Source organism: Hoplias malabaricus, chromosome 12 (assembly GCF_029633855.1).
Source record: "Hoplias malabaricus isolate fHopMal1 chromosome 12, fHopMal1.hap1, whole genome shotgun sequence".
In the NCBI taxonomy this organism is placed as follows: Eukaryota; Metazoa; Chordata; class Actinopteri; order Characiformes; family Erythrinidae; genus Hoplias; species Hoplias malabaricus.
In genome coordinates, this window is record NC_089811.1 from 4,345,090 (window position 1) to 4,360,939 (window position 15,850).

At 47.3% G+C, this 15,850-nt stretch overlaps 1 protein-coding gene across 1 annotated transcript in view; it reads right to left on the reverse strand.

Annotated features, from left to right (window-relative positions):
* Positions 1 to 33: 33 nt before the first annotated feature.
* The window catches only part of pde1a (phosphodiesterase 1A, calmodulin-dependent), a 76,444-nt gene continuing 60,627 nt past the window's right edge, over positions 34 to 15,850 (reverse strand). Inside the window, exons 3-4 of the mRNA XM_066686860.1 lie at positions 7,861 to 7,974; positions 34 to 274 (exon numbers count right to left, since the gene is read on the reverse strand). Coding sequence (XP_066542957.1) covers positions 34 to 274; positions 7,861 to 7,974 — 355 coding nt within the window. The remainder of the gene's footprint in view (positions 275 to 7,860; positions 7,975 to 15,850) is intronic.

Here is a 15,850-nt window from a genome sequence, read left to right on the forward strand (position 1 = left end):
TTGAGTGAGTTATAAGTCTGTGAAGTAAAGCCTTTACGTGCTTGGTGCTGTCCTTCCTGCTGGTGTCCACAGTGAAATGGACAGGACGTACCTCTCGACGAAGATGCCAGCCTGCACGGCATGGACGATGCTGCGGAACCGCGGTTTCTCCTCGGGACGCCGCCGAGCCACGCCCATCTTCCTGGTGAAGGTGGAGGCCAGCCAGTCCCGCACCTCCATGGGCACGGAGTCAGCCTGGATGTCACTGAGCTCATCCTCCGTGTCCAGCAGCCGCCTGAGAGAGAGAGAGAGAGAGAGAGAGAGAGAGAGAGAGAGAGAGAGAGAGAGAGAGAGAGAGAGAGAGAGAGAGAGAGGGACAGAGAGAGAGGTCCACATCAGGTCAGTTTGGCAATGCTAATGCTAATGCAGCTAATGAAAAGTAATCAAAGGTAACAGCCCACAATTAGCATTGTGCAAGCAATTGAAAGATGCTAATTGTTAGATGGTGCCATCCATTGTTCGCTGTTATCCATAACAATGAACATCTGAAGCTTTAACTGCCCATGCCTCTGGCTCTGTCACTGCTGCATGACGTCCAGGGAGGATGTGGACACTTCTGTACATACTGTAACACTCAAAGCTGGGGGCCCCTCTAATTCCTACTTTGGGCTTGGGCTTGTTTAGAATGTGCCGTCATTCCATTGGTCAGTGCCTTTCTACAGAGGTTACAGAGCAATAAATGCACCTTAAAAGTAACTGAAGCAACCAAAGCTCATTAAAAGTGGCGTCTAACACACTTTGAGCACACTGTGTAGGTGTAACATTTACAGACTGTAGCCCATCTGTTGCCCTGACCAGTGCCAAGACCGTCCTGGAACTCCCGGACTGTTTTTTTAATGTAGCCTCCGCTGTACTTTAAGGTTGGTCAAGACCTCGAAGGGACATTAGTTACATGAGACCTTCTGTAACTCACTTGGAGCTTGTCTTAAAAACCCAGTCACGACTTTCTCAACACTGTTAGTTTAAATTAAAGCTGAGGAAGCACCATGTTGTGATTGCAAACAAAACACTTAGCTACTATCCTGCACTTTAAATACCTTTATGTCTTTTTTGTCAAGGTCTAATGTTAGGGTCAGGGAAAGCGCGAAGGTCAGGGTCAGGGATAGTGTTAGTGTCAGACTAGCAGTAGATGTGGTTAGGGTCAGAGTGGGGCTGCCACTTTTTCAACAAGCGAAAACCAGACGCCTTTATGCTCCAAACACAAAGTCAACCTTGCATTAGACCCACCGCTTCAATTAGACATTAGACACTGTATCTTTACAGGAGAAGGAAATAACCTTCTTAGATTTGAATGGAAGTCTGTGTTAAAAGAGAGGTTAACATTAAGGTAATGTTAGCTTTAGGGTTTAGATTAGAGCTGGGGTTAAATTTAGGGTTAGGTTTAAGGTTAACATTAAGGTAATGTTAGCTTTAGAGTTCTGTTTAGCGTTGGGGTTAAATTTAGGGTTAGGTTTAAGGTTAACATTAAGGTAATGTTAGCTTTAGGGTTTAGATTAGAGCTGGGGTTAAATTTAGGGTTAGGTTTAAGGTTGACATTAAGGTAATGTTAGCTTTAGGGTTTAGATTAGAGCTGGGGTTAAATTTAGGGTTAGGTTTAAGGTTAACATTAAGGTAATGTTAGCTTTAGGGTTTAGATTAGAGCTGGGGTTAAATTTAGGGTTAGGTTTAAGGTTAACATTAAGGTAATGTTAGCTTTAGGGTTTAGATTAGAGCTGGGGTTAAATTTAGGGTTAAATTTAAGGTTAACGTTAAGGTAATGTTAGCTTTAGGGTTTAGATTAGAGCTGGGGTTAAATTTAGGGTTAGGTTTAAGGTTAACATTAAGGTAATGTTAGCTTTAGAGTTCTGTTTAGCGTTGGGGTTAAATTTAGGGTTAGGTTTAAGGTTAATATTAAGGTAATGTTAGCTTTAGGGTTTAGATTAGAGCTGGGGTTAAATTTAGGGTTAGGTTTAAGGTTAACATTAAGGTAATGTTAGCTTTAGGGTTTAGATTAGAGCTGGGGTTAAATTTAGGGTTAGGTTTAAGGTTAACGTTAAGGTAATGTTAGCGTTAGGGTTTAGATTAGAGCTGGGGTTAAATTTAGGGTTAAATTTAAGGTTAACGTTAAGGTAATGTTAGCTTTAGGGTTTAGATTAGAGCTGGGGTTAAATTTAGGGTTAGGTTTAAGGTTAACGTTAAGGTAATGTTAGCGTTAGGGTTTAGATTAGAGCTGGGGTTAAATTTGGGGTTAGGGGCCAATATCACCAAAGCCTCCCTGGGACGCAATGGTGATACAGTGACCAATCGACTCCATATTTGGTGGGGGGGCAGTGGGGGGGGCACTGGTCACTCTCACCGACTATGACGTCGATAGGTCACTATATCACCACGCTTTGGTGATATTGTCCCTAACCTCTTAAGGTGGAAATGCATAGTTCCACCTTAACTGGGATCTTCCACAAAAAAAAGTCCGGACCCAGGCTGGATCCCTGAGTTAAGGTTAGGGCTAGGGTTATGCACTAGATGTCCCTCTCTGTAAAACTGTATCTTATTTGCTGCTGATCTTGATTAGAGGGTTATCCAGCTGAAGTTCTCATGGATCTGCTCCTGTGAGCGTTTCCTCTCAGCCGTCAGCTTGCCATTTCACAGCCTACGAAACTGGGTTATTTTCTTTCTCTCTCTCGACAGAACAAGGACACCGTGCTATTGATGAGACGTACGGCTTTTATGAAGCTCCAAAAGTAAGTGAGCGCTGATAGCCTCCCTCCCGTCTTTGAAAAGTGGGGGAGCGGGAGTTACAAGACTTTGCATCTAAAAATACCCAAATGTAGGTTAAATAACATAGCGCTGATGATTGTACACAACCCAGATGAACAATTCTTTCCTATTGGTTGCTATTAGCTACTATTTAGTACAGATACAACATGACCAAACGTTGCCCTGGCCATTACTGTGTCCTACGCCTTAAATGCAATAGACAGTTTAACCCTCTTTGCTGCAACACCTTCTACTCTTCTAGGAAGCCCTCACTGAGAATATGATGGCAGTCATGACAGCATTAGTGAGGTCAGAGACCGATGGATAACTCCAACTACATCACTCCAGAGAACACTGTGTTACTGCCACAGCCCCATCCTCTTCTACAGACCAATCCTGGGAGGTGGGGGGCTGCTTTAAACCCCTCTTGCCCACACTTGCCACTGGACATGGTGAGCACAGGCCCATAGGTCCCATAGGTCAATGCTCCTCTATGGAGCTGATCCAAGCAGTGTCTGTAAAGGAGTGTCTGGACAATGCTGGACACACTGTGTGTAATGTCTCATGACAGTCACAGCTTGTTGCTACCAGTGTCATGAATGTTTCAGAGCGGAGAGCCAGGCTGAACACCGGGATGGGCTCGAGGACATTCTGCAGCGAGCCCGACTGACACCCAGCACAAACGTGGAACACCGACTCCGCTCTCTGAACCCCAGAGTCCTGATGGCAATGAGAGGGGACAGCAGAGAAAAAGAAGGAGAGAGAGTTTCCTCTTACACTGATGTTGCCTTATGTACTTATGTTACGATTCTCTCTGAACATGTTTGTCATGTAAAAATGACCCTGTCCCAGCATTTTTGGAACATGCTGAGGGCATCCACAGATCCCATAGGATCACATCCCTCCAAAATAAAGGAAGGTGTGAGAATAACTTAATAATGCATGGCAATGACTAAATAATGAGTGGGAATTACATAATACTTCATGGGAATAACACTAATGTATGGGAGAACCCTAAGGCAGTGGTTCTCAGTGGTCCTGTGGTACGTGAAGCAGCAAGAGGTGGTACGCCAGAGGACTTACTTACAAACTTACTAGTTAATTAAGGAATTAATAACTCAATATCTAACCTTTTCATGTGCAAATTACCAATCAAACAGCCAAGCAAACAGCATAGCTCTTTACATCTGTGTAAGGGAAGGGATGGGGCAGCATCCCCCTGCTTTTTTTCAGTTATCTGAGAAATCTGTGTAAAGAAAGCCCAAGTTCCAGCTCCTTACAGGACATAAGTAAAGGCTAGAGACAGATGTGAGCAGTTTGGACTTTGTTCCAAAGCGGAAATGAGAAAAACAAGCCGAGACCAAGCCCGAGAAATACTCCGAAGCCCAGAAGGACTAATTCCAGATTTAAAAAGGTAGAGAAACAGAAGAAAGGAAAACAACATGGCCGATCTTCATCGCTAGAGTCCTAAAACACCATTTAGAAGCATCGCTCACCCTTGCACCAGCACCAGTGCCAGCCTACCTTTCTGAACTTCTGCACTGTCCCACAGGATCACTGAGGTCCTTAGGGAGTGGTCTTTTGTCAGGACCTAAATTCAAATAACGGCTGGTGGTGGATTATTCACCCAAGCTCTGGAATGCTTTACCACAAAGTCTTAGTGTCTTCATTTTCTGCTTTTAAATTCCAGCTAAAGAGCTACCACTTCTCTCAGTACTTCTTCTGCACTCTACAGGTGTAAGGGTCTTCCCTTTTCCTTTTGTTTCTTTATTATTATTATTATTATTATTATTATTACTACTATTATGGACGGCACGGTGGCGCAGTCACACAGCTCCAGGGACCTGGAGGTTGTGGGTTCCATTCCCGCTCCGGGTGACTGTCTGTGAGGAGTGTGGTGTGTTCTCCCTGTGTCTGTGTGGGTTTCCTCCAGGTGACTGTCTGTGAGGAGTGTGGTGTGTTCTCCCTGTGTCTGCGTGGGTTTCCTTCGGGTGACTGTCTGTGAGGAGTGTGGTGTGTTCTCCCTGTGTCTGCGTGGGTTTCCTTCGGGTGACTGTCTGTGAGGAGTGTGGTGTGTTCTCTCTGTGTCTGTGTGGGTTTCCTCCGGGTGACTGTCTGTGAGGAGTGTGGTGTGTTCTCCCTGTGTCTGCGTGGGTTTCCTCCGGGTGACTGTCTGTGAGGAGTGTGGTGTGTTCTCCCTGTGTCTGCGTGGGTTTCCTCCGGGTGACTGTCTGTGAGGAGTTGGTGTGTTCTCCCTGTGTCCGCGTGGGTTTCCTCCAGGTGCTCCGGTTTCCTCCCACGGTCCAAAAACACACGTTGGTAGGTTGATTGGTGACTCCAAAGTGTGAGTGAATGTGTGTGTCTGTGTTGCCCTGTGAAGGACTGGCGCCCCCTCCAGGGTGTATTCCCGCCTTGCGTCCAATGATTCCAGGTAGGCTCTGGACCCACCACGACCCTGAACTGGAAAAGCGCTTACAGATAATGAATGAATGAATTATTATTATTATTATTTGCCTCTTTGTGTAAAATGCCATTGGGTATTAGAAAGGCACTATACAAATGTAATATATTATTATTGTTATTATTAATATTGTTATTAATATTAGTGATGTACTTATAGAAGCACCCAGAGCCGGCAGTTGTTGGTCCGAACCCTGCTCTCTGTACAGACTGTAGATATATTAAAATTCCTTAGTTGACAGTCGACCCGTGGTCTGTTGACTGAGTTAATTCTGTGTCGGTTGAAAGACAGATAAAGATTTTTTCCTATGACTGAATGACTGAGGAATCCTCTGAAATGATGTAACGATGCTTGGGAACATCTTAATTATGACTGAGATAGTTTTGAAATTGTGGCAGTGATGAATAATGTCATGGAGCTAGACAGGAATGACTTAATAACATGTGGGAATGCATCGGAGCCACTGAATAATGCATGAAAGCAATAACATGTAGAGACAACTTGAACTATTACAACCACTTCATAAGAAAAATATAAGGAATCCCATTCTGTGGAGAAAGAACAACTTAATTACACATGGAAATGAGAACAATGTGTGGGAGTGACTTAATAAAGAGTGGGAACTTATCATAATGTGTGAAAACTACTTAATATTGCACAGGAATTACTTCATAATGTATAGGATGAATGGACGTGTGGAATGCCTTAAGGTGGGGCCAATGACGTAATAATTCTTAGGAAAACGTAATAATGTGTGGCAACATCTTAATAATGAGTGAGAAAGGAAATACAATGACTTTATAACGCATGAGAATTAAATACGTAATGCACAGGAATGAGTTAATAACATGGAAACAATGCATGGGAACCACTTAATACATGGAAACTAATTAAAAACGTGAGAAATAACTTATTAAGGCGAAGAAACAAGTAATTGTGTGGACATATTAATAATGTTTTGGGACAATTATATGATGTATGTCATACCGACAAAGTAAAATGACTCTAATTTAACAGAAGGTCATTTAGTTTGTAGTTTTTACAGATTTACGTTGTACTTTCTTCACTTAATAATGTGCAGGAACAAGTTAATGCGTGGGAACATGCCTATGGCTGATCCGGTCGGAAATACAATCACTGAGGAACACCTGTAAAAGAGGAAATTACCCGAGGGCCACAGGGAAATTGAATCCAGTCCAAATAAGGCTAAACACCACTTTATAAAGCAGGCCAAAGACAAAACATATAAACAAATACATTCTTCATGAGGACCCTGGCTGGATCCCTGAGGTCTGTGTGTGTGTGTGTGTGTTCTCTCTGTCTGTACGTAGCTATCGTACCAGAGCAGAAAATGCAGAACATGTTATGATAACAAATGCGCAGTTGCGGTCAGTAACGAGCTGAAATTGCTCAAAGCCGCTGCCATGGCGATGCATCCTGTGGCCTGTCATTAGGGAAACGCAATTAGCCGCGGCAGCGCTGGGCCATCAGATAGAGTCTGTGTACAACAGGAGCAGAGAGAGTGACCGAGAGGACAGAGGGACGGAGGAACAGAGAGAGAGAGAGCACAGAGGCAGTTTAATTAAGAGTGAGAATGATGGAGTGAACAGAGAATGATGGAGGGCTCCATTACTTTATAAATATGTAAAATATACAGCAGAAAATACCCACTGATGTTGCATCTGAGAGAGAGAGAGAGAGAGAGAGAGAGAGAGAGAGAGAGAGAGAGAGAGAGAGAGACTGTGTATGTTAAACATGAATTTGGTTAATAGAGAATTGTATCCTCTCTCTCTCTCTCTCTCTCTCTCTCTCAGATGCCACATCAGTGGGTCCTCCCCCGCTCACTGTGGCAGCATGATAGCCCTCCACAGAGAGCGTCAGAGAGGAGGATTATGGGTAATAGAAGACTGAAGTGGATGAGCACTCCAACAGAGATCACACTCTCTCTCTCCCTCTCTCAGTGTCAGTGTCAGAGTCAGTGGACAGTGTCAATGTCAGTGTCAGTGGTCAGTGTGAGTCAGTGGACAGTGTCAATGTCAGTGTCAGTGGTCAGTGTGAGTCAGTGGTCAGTGTCAGTGTCAGTGGTCAGTGGTCAGTGTGAGTCAGTGGTTAGTGTCAGTGTCAGTGTCAGTGGTCAGTGTGAGTCAGTGGTTAGTGTCAGTGTCAGTGTCAGTGGTCAGTGTGAGTCAGTGGTCAGTGTCAGTGTCAGTGTCAGTGGTCAGTGTGAGTCAGTGGTTAGTGTCAGTGTCAGTGTCAGTGGTCAGTGTGAGTCAGTGGTTAGTGTCAATGTCAGTCTGAGTCAGTGGTCAATGTCAGTGTCAGTGTCAGTGGTCAGTGTGAGTCAGTGGTTAGTGTCAGTGTCAGTGTCAGTGGTCAGTGTGAGTCAGTGGTTAGTGTCAATGTCAGTCAATGTCAGTGGTCAATGTTAGTCTGAGTCAGTGGTCAGTGTCAGTGTCAGTCAGTGTCAGAGTCAATGGTCAGTGTCAGTGGTCAATGTCAGTCAGTGTTAGTGGTCAGAGTCAGTGGTCAATGTCAGTCAGTGTTAGTGGTCAGAGTCAGTGGTCAGTGTCAGTCAGTGTTAGTGGTCAATGTCAGTGCACTGCAAATAGAGTTGTGTAACTCACCTGGTTTCATCAATGTAAACTGCCTCGAGGACAGACGCAGCGTATTCAATGTTCTTCCTGAGTTCCACCACATTCACCTCCCCTTTATCCAACTGCTTCACCAGACATCGCAACCTGCAGAGGATAGATCAGACAGATCAGACTCAAACACCTGCAGAGCACAGAGCAGGGAGATCAGACTCAAACACCTTCAGAGCACAGAGATCAGATTCAAACACCTGCAGAGCACAGAGATCAGACTCAAACACCTTCAGAGCACAGAGATCAGACTCAAACACCTGCAAAGCACAGAGCAGGGAGATCAGACTCAAACACCTGCAGAGCACAGAGATCAGACTCAAACACCTGCAAAGCACAGAGCAGGGAGATCAGACTCAAACACCTGCAGAGCACAGAGATCAGACTCAAACACCTGCAGAGCACAGAGCAGGGAGATCAGACTCAAACAGGTCAGACTCAAACACCTGCAGAGCACAGAGATCAGACTCAAACACCTGCAGAGCACAGAGCAGGGAGATCAGACTCAAACACCTGCAGAGCACAGAGATCAGACTCAAACACCTGCAGAGCACAGAGATCAGACTCAAACACCTGCAAAGCACAGAGCAGAGAGATCAGACTCAAACACCTGCAGAGCACAGAGATCAGACTCAAACACCTGCAAAGCACAGAGCAGGGAGATCAGACTCAAACACCTGCAGAGCACAGAGATCAGACTCAAACACCTGCAAAGCACAGAGCAGGGAGATCAGACTCAAACACCTGCAGAGCACAGAGATCAGACTCAAACACCTGCAGAGCACAGAGCAGGGAGATCAGACTCAAACAGGTCAGACTCAAACACCTGCAGAGCACAGAGATCAGACTCAAACACCTGCAGAGCACAGAGATCAGACTCAAACACCTGCAGAGCACAGAGCAGGGAGATCAGACTCAAACAGGTCAGACTCAAACACCTGCAGAGCACAGAGATCAGACTCAAACACCTGCAGAGCACAGAGCAGGGAGATCAGACTCAAACAGGTCAGACTCAAACACCTGCAGAGCACAGAGATCAGACTCAAACACCTGCAGAGCACAGAGCAGACAGATCAGACTCAAACAGATCAGACTCAAACACCTGCAGAGCACAGAGATCAGACTCAAACACCTGCAGAGCACAGAGCAGGGAGATCAGACTCAAACAGGTCAGACTCAAACACCTGCAGAGCACAGAGATCAGACTCAAACACCTGCAGAGCACAGAGCAGGGAGATCAGACTCAAACAGGTCAGACTCAAACACCTGCAGAGCACAGAGATCAGACTCAAACACCTGCAGAGCACAGAGCAGACAGATCAGACTCAAACAGGTCAGACTCAAACACCTGCAGAGCACAGAGATCAGACTCAAACACCTGCAGAGCACAGAGCAGACAGATCATACTCAAACAGATCAGACTCAAACACCTGCAGAGCACAGAGCAGACAGATCAGACTTAAACAAGTCCAGTGCAGACAAGTCAGACTTATACACCTGCAAAGCACAGAGCAGGGGATCAGACTGAAACAGACAGAGCACAGAGCAGCCAGATCAGACAGCAGCTGCAGGTGGAGCTTCCTGTGTGCTGCGGTGTCTTCATCACTGTCTCTTTATTAAAATCTTTTATTATTATTAAGAGCTTATTACTGTTTTCATTAATGAGGAATTATTATAAAAAACACGGTTCAGTGCATGTTCACATTAATGTGAGGATATGGAGTCCACCAACACACACACTGTGAAACAAATATCACTCAGTCCGTTTTGAGTGCTGCCTAATCAGAAAACATGGGATAAAACGAGCCGTCACTTCAGACGTCAAGTGTAGAGACTTTAGAATCACCCCGCCCCCTTGTCTGAGTCTGTCCAATCACAGCACTGGACACACATTTATCTGAGAGCACAAAGATGAGGTTAAACAGCAAAACAGACACAAGCGCAGAGAAATAAGAACACTGAGTAAAAAAGGCTAAAAACCAGAGCTTCTGCTCCTCGCTCCTCACTGCTGTGCGCTCGGGGTCGGGGTGAACAGTGAGCGGCTCATTATCATTTAAAGGAACAGGTGCTGTTTACACAGGGGGAGAACACTGCTGTGGGGTTTGATCCTTGTGGGGTTTTGAGCAAAGTCCCAGAACTGTGTTCACTTGTGGAAAAGGAGGGGAATAATTAAACCAATGAATTTTAGGCTTTGATAAACCATGTGACTGAGGGAACATAGCCGAATAAAACTGTTACAGACGAGTGACAATCAGAGGAGCTCCTGTAAAATATACATCTATTTTTAATAGACTTCAGCCTGTGCTCCTTCATTTGCAGAATGTGAATCTTCCCAAACCAGGCTCCCCTCCTACGAACAGGTTCGGAGTGTGTTTGTCATCTTTAATGGGCATCGCTGTCAAACTCAAGTCAGTCTTATGACACTACAACCCAGTATTTAACAAACCTGAACTTTCCAAACCACTGTACGACACACGGCAAAGTCTTCCCTGCTGTGACTCACCCATACACACACCTCATGAAGGGCTCGCTAATTCGCACACAAGGTGAGACATGTGTTGACAGCAGGGAAAACATTGTCCAGAGTGCAGCTATTCTGTATCCCCCCAGGGCTTTACTGACCCTTACAGCTGAGCGTCAGTGCAGATTTAAGCAAGAAACAGTCATTTTTATCACCATTTGACAAATGTTAACAGGACACTTTTGCTTAACCAGTTTAGGGTCAAGGTGGGTCCGGACCCTGGAAGGGGCACCAGTACTTCACAGGGCGACACACACTCACACATTCACTCACGCACTCACACCTACAGACACTTTATGTATCGAGTGGCCAATCCACCTACCAACGTGTGGTTTTGGACCATGGAAGGAAACCCACGCAGGCACAGGGAGAAAACACTACACTCCTCACAGACAGTCACCCGGAGGAAACCCACGCGGACACATGGAGAACACACCACACTCCTCACAGACAGTCACCCAGAGGAAACCCACCCAGACACATGGAGAACACACCACACTCCTCACAGACAGTCACCCGGAGGAAACCCACGCAGACACAGGGAGAACACACCACACTCCTCACAGAGAGTCACCCGGAGGAAACCCACGCAGACACAGGGAGAACACACCACACTCCTCACAGACAGTCACCCGGAGGAAACCCACACAGACACAGGGAGAACACACCACACTCCTCACAGACAGTCACCCGGAGGAAACCCACACAGACACAGAGAGAACACACCACACTCCTCACAGACAGTCACCCGGAGGAAACCCACACAGACACATGGAGAACACACCACGCTCCTCACAGAGAGTTACCCGGAGGAAACCCACGCAGACACAGAGAGAACACACCACACTCCTCACAGACAGTCACTCGGAGGAAACCCACGCAGACACAGAGAGAACACACCGCACTCCTCACACACAGTCACCTGGAGGAAACCCACGCAGACACAGGGAGAACACACCACACTCCTCACAGACAGTCACCCGGAGGAAACCCACGCAGACACAGGGAGAACACACCGCACTCCTCACAGACTTTAAAATGGTGTAAATATTTGTAAATGTTTACAGTACAGTTGTAAAGCATTCAGCTGTGACCAATAAATGGAGCATCCCCGTCCTGTGATGAGGGCAATGTTTATTTAACTCTCACCTTCCCTCTGCACAATTTATAACCTCCCCTCACCTCACTGCCTCAGGCGCTTTAGTGAGTGTGTGTGTGTGTGTTCACTGTCACCGAGGTGTAAATTCAGAGGTACAATGTGCTTAAACACTGCACACTGACAACACAAGCGCATCTATAGGAATGTAGTTTTAATGGGGAGTGTGATCAGGGAGCCCTCGGCGAATACGAGAATGTCTTCACATGGAGTGACACTACTTAACAGGGGTGCTAACGGGGAGGGGGTGGTAATCAGGAGGGATCGTAGTGAAGGAGATAACCGTGCTACAGAACTTACTAAACCAAATCACGAACACGGAGAAAAAGCCTGAGAGCCCACGGCCTCCTTTAATCTTGATATCGTTCACATCATTAAATATTTACTATGTGACTACGAGCTCATTAAAAACAGAGCAGGGCCCTCTGTAGACGTTCAGAAAAAGCCCACGCTCTGAGCCGCCACATCTGCATCGGGCAAATAAACCATTCTGTGTGTGTTTTCTGGCATGAAACGGGGCGACTTTTAATACAGGAGCGATTCCTCATTGAAATACAGCGGCAGCTAGTAACATGTGGCTCACTGATAACACTCAACACCCACATGCTGCGCCGCAGGTTTTATAAAAGCGTATGTCTGAGGATGAAGAAAAAAAAAACACAGCGAGATGTCTCCGCACAGAGAGAGAAAGACAAAGAGTCAGTCGTCTGAAACAAAGCAGAATGGAAGTGAGTGATGGGCTGTCAGCTAAAACCTTTCAGGACCCGGTAGTGAACGGCCGGCGGAGGCCGGTTTTAAGCCACGATTCGGGAACTACAGCTTTCCGCAGGTTTACCGCGCCACGCTCTTTGTTAGCGCACTCCACGCTAATCCCGGAGCAGCCGGCATACTGTTTCCACACTTTCTGATGGAGGGATTTAACACGGATTTGTGCGCCGTGAAGAATGAAGAGCAGCGGGATAAAGACGAGTAAAAACACACGCTCGTGTTAACGTGGCTGAGCCCCTAAAGGCCCTCCTTTCCTGTTCCTCCTGAAAGACTAGGCCTCCTGCCAGGAAAAGTCACTGTTTCTAACAGACTAATGGCCTATTTGATGCTGAGCATGGAACTAATTTACTCTCTGCTTTCCTTCCTTATCTTTGCCTGCGAAAAACAACAGCATGTCAATCATGGGGACCTGGAGCCCACCAACACACACACTGTGAAACAAGACCACCCAGTCCGTTCTCTGTGGGCTGTGTATGTCAGAAAAACAGGGGATAAAATGAGGCGTTCTGATTCTGATATCAAGTGCAGGGACTTTAGAACTGACCAGCTCTCTCAACCGAGTCTGGCCAATCAGAGCGCTGGACTTCTGGGCTCCCCCTACTGGAGGCTGTGTGTAATTCACATTTAGAGTACAGTCCGGAAATCAAGTCAAACACACACACACATTGTGAGTATCCTGATTGGACCTATGAGGTTTCTCTGTGGGTGGAGCCAGTGCTGTAATTGGTTGCTGTACTTTACTGAAGTATTTTTATTTTGAATGAATTTTACTTCCATTTAACTACATTTCAAAGTCAGATCTTAGTTGTTGCTCCGCTACAATATGACAAATCTGTCGTTACTTTTGTCTCATGTGTGATAAATAAATATAAATGATAAAATAAAACATGCGTTTGAGGGCAAACACCCGGAGGAAACCCACACAGACACAGGGAGAACACACCACACTCCTCACAGGCAGTCACCCGGAGGAAACCCACGCAGACACAGAGAGAACACACCACACTCCTCACAGACAGTCACCCGGAGGAAACCCATGTGGACACAGGGAGAACACACCACACTCCTCACAGACAGTCACCCGGAGGAAACCCACACAGACACAGGGAGAACACTCCACACTCCTCACAGACAGTCACCCGGAGGAAACCCACACAGACACAGGGAGAACACACCACACTCCTCACAGACAGTCACCCGGAGGAAACCCATGCAGACACAGAGAGAACACCCCACACTCCTCACAGACAGTCACCCGGAGGAAACCCACTCAGACACAGGGAGAACACACCACACTCCTCACAGACAGTCACCCGGAGGAAACCCACGCAGACACAGGGAGAACACACCACACTCCTCACAGACAGTCACCCGGAGGAAACCCACGCAGACACAGGGAGAACACACCACACTCCTCACAGACAGTCACCCGGAGGAAACCCACACAGACACAGGGAGAACACTCCACACTCCTCACAGACAGTCACCCGGAGGAAACCCACGCAGACACAGGGAGAACACACTCAGTCTCAGTCTCAGGACTGACGAACAAATAGTCATTCTTTTTATTCGTATTAATTTAATCCCATTAAATAAGTTCAGGCCTGGACTTTGAACCTCGCAGTCACTACAAGGTTAAACCTGACCTGTCTTGTGCTGGGGATTCATTCAGTGACGGACACAACTGGAGGTGCTTGACGTCCCCTCACCCTCGAAACCGGAACTGACTCTCTGAACTGGAGTGTGGGGATTCAGCTCTGCACACGGTGAAGGGAGACCCTGCTGTTCTGATCACACTGTGTAATTGCAGGGTAGGCAAGAGGGGCTCTGAGTCAGCCTTGAGGAAAGGGGGGTGGGACGGAGGGAGAGGAGAGAGAACAGTCTTTTTCACCTGCATGATGTCACCGAAAGAAATCTGAAGCTAGAGCACACGGCCAGGTCGGGCTCCTAGACATGAAACTGACCACGAACTGCAATGACCTTCAGGGGACTGTGCAAAGCTGAGGTAGTGTGGACGGACGCTTGGGACTCATCTTATTTTATTCTCATTCTCTGTATCTGGAACTCAGGTGATGACCCAGAGAGGACAGTTCACACACACACACCTGTGGACCATGTCAGTTAGCCGATCCACCCACCAACATGTGTGGTGGGGCTGCAGGTGGAAACCCAAGCAGACACAGGGAGAACACACCACACTCCTCACAGACAGTCACCTGGAAGAAACCCACACAGACACAGGGAGAACACACCACACTCCTCACAGACAGTCACCCGGAGGAAACCCACGCGGACACAGGGAGAACACACCACACTCCTCACAGACAGTCACCCGGAGGAAACCCACGCGGACACAGGGAGAACACACCACACTCCTCATAGACAGTCACATGGAGGAAACCCACACAGACACAGGAAGAACACACCACACTCCTCACAGACAGTCACATGGAGGAAACCCACGCAGACACAGAGAGAACACACCACACTCCTCACAGACAGTCACCCGGAGGAAACCCACGCAGACACAGAGAGAACACACCACACTCCTCACAGACAGTCACCCGGAGGAAACCCACGCAGACACAGAGAGAACACACCACATTCCTCACAGACAGTCACCCGGAGGAAATCCACGCAGACACAGGGAGAACACTCCACACTCCTCACAGACAGTCACCCAGAGGAAACCCACGCAGACACAGGGAGAACACACCACACTCCTCACAGACAGTCACCCGGAGGAAACCCACACGGACACAGGGAGAACACACCACATTCCTCACAGACAGTCACCCGGAGGAAACCCACACAGACACAGGAAGAACACACCATACTCCTCACAGGCCGGTGAAGAAGTGACACTACCGTCTTTTTCCCCCTGCAAATGTGAGTGTGTGTGTGTCACCCTGTGAAGGACCGGCACCCCCCCCACGGGTGTGTTCCCGCCTTGCGCTCAGTGATTCTGTGTAGGCTCTGCACCCACCGTGACCCTGAACTGGATAAAGGTTACAGACAATGAATGAAAAATGAATGAATGACTGTTTAATGTATTATTTATGCATGGTCTTCCCCAGAGCCCAGGTCACAACATCCCTGAATGGGGTTGGTGTTCCTGGAATGACATACTTACGGAGACTCTGGTCCACAGCTCGGCCTGAGCCCCAGCCTGGAGGAGCTGGACAACAGAGCCAGTCATCAGTGCTGTATCCCAGTGACCTACATCTGTGGGGGCTGTTTAGGGGCTATTTTTAATGACTTTGTGCGAGTGAGTGTGTGTGTATGTGTGTGTGAAGGTAGTGATAGATGAAGCCTATCTGTCCGAGGTGTGTGAGAAAGGAGGTCAGCTGCTTGATAAAGATGGACAGGGGCAGGATGTGTGACGCTGCTGTTTTCCTCGTTCTAATGATGAGCTGTGAGTCCCAGACCCCAGGGAGATACACTGGTCTAGGGGAAAGGTCTACTGGAGCACCGCCAAGGGGCCACGCTGAGGGGGAGTGGGAGTGTGGAGGGGAGAGGAGTATAGA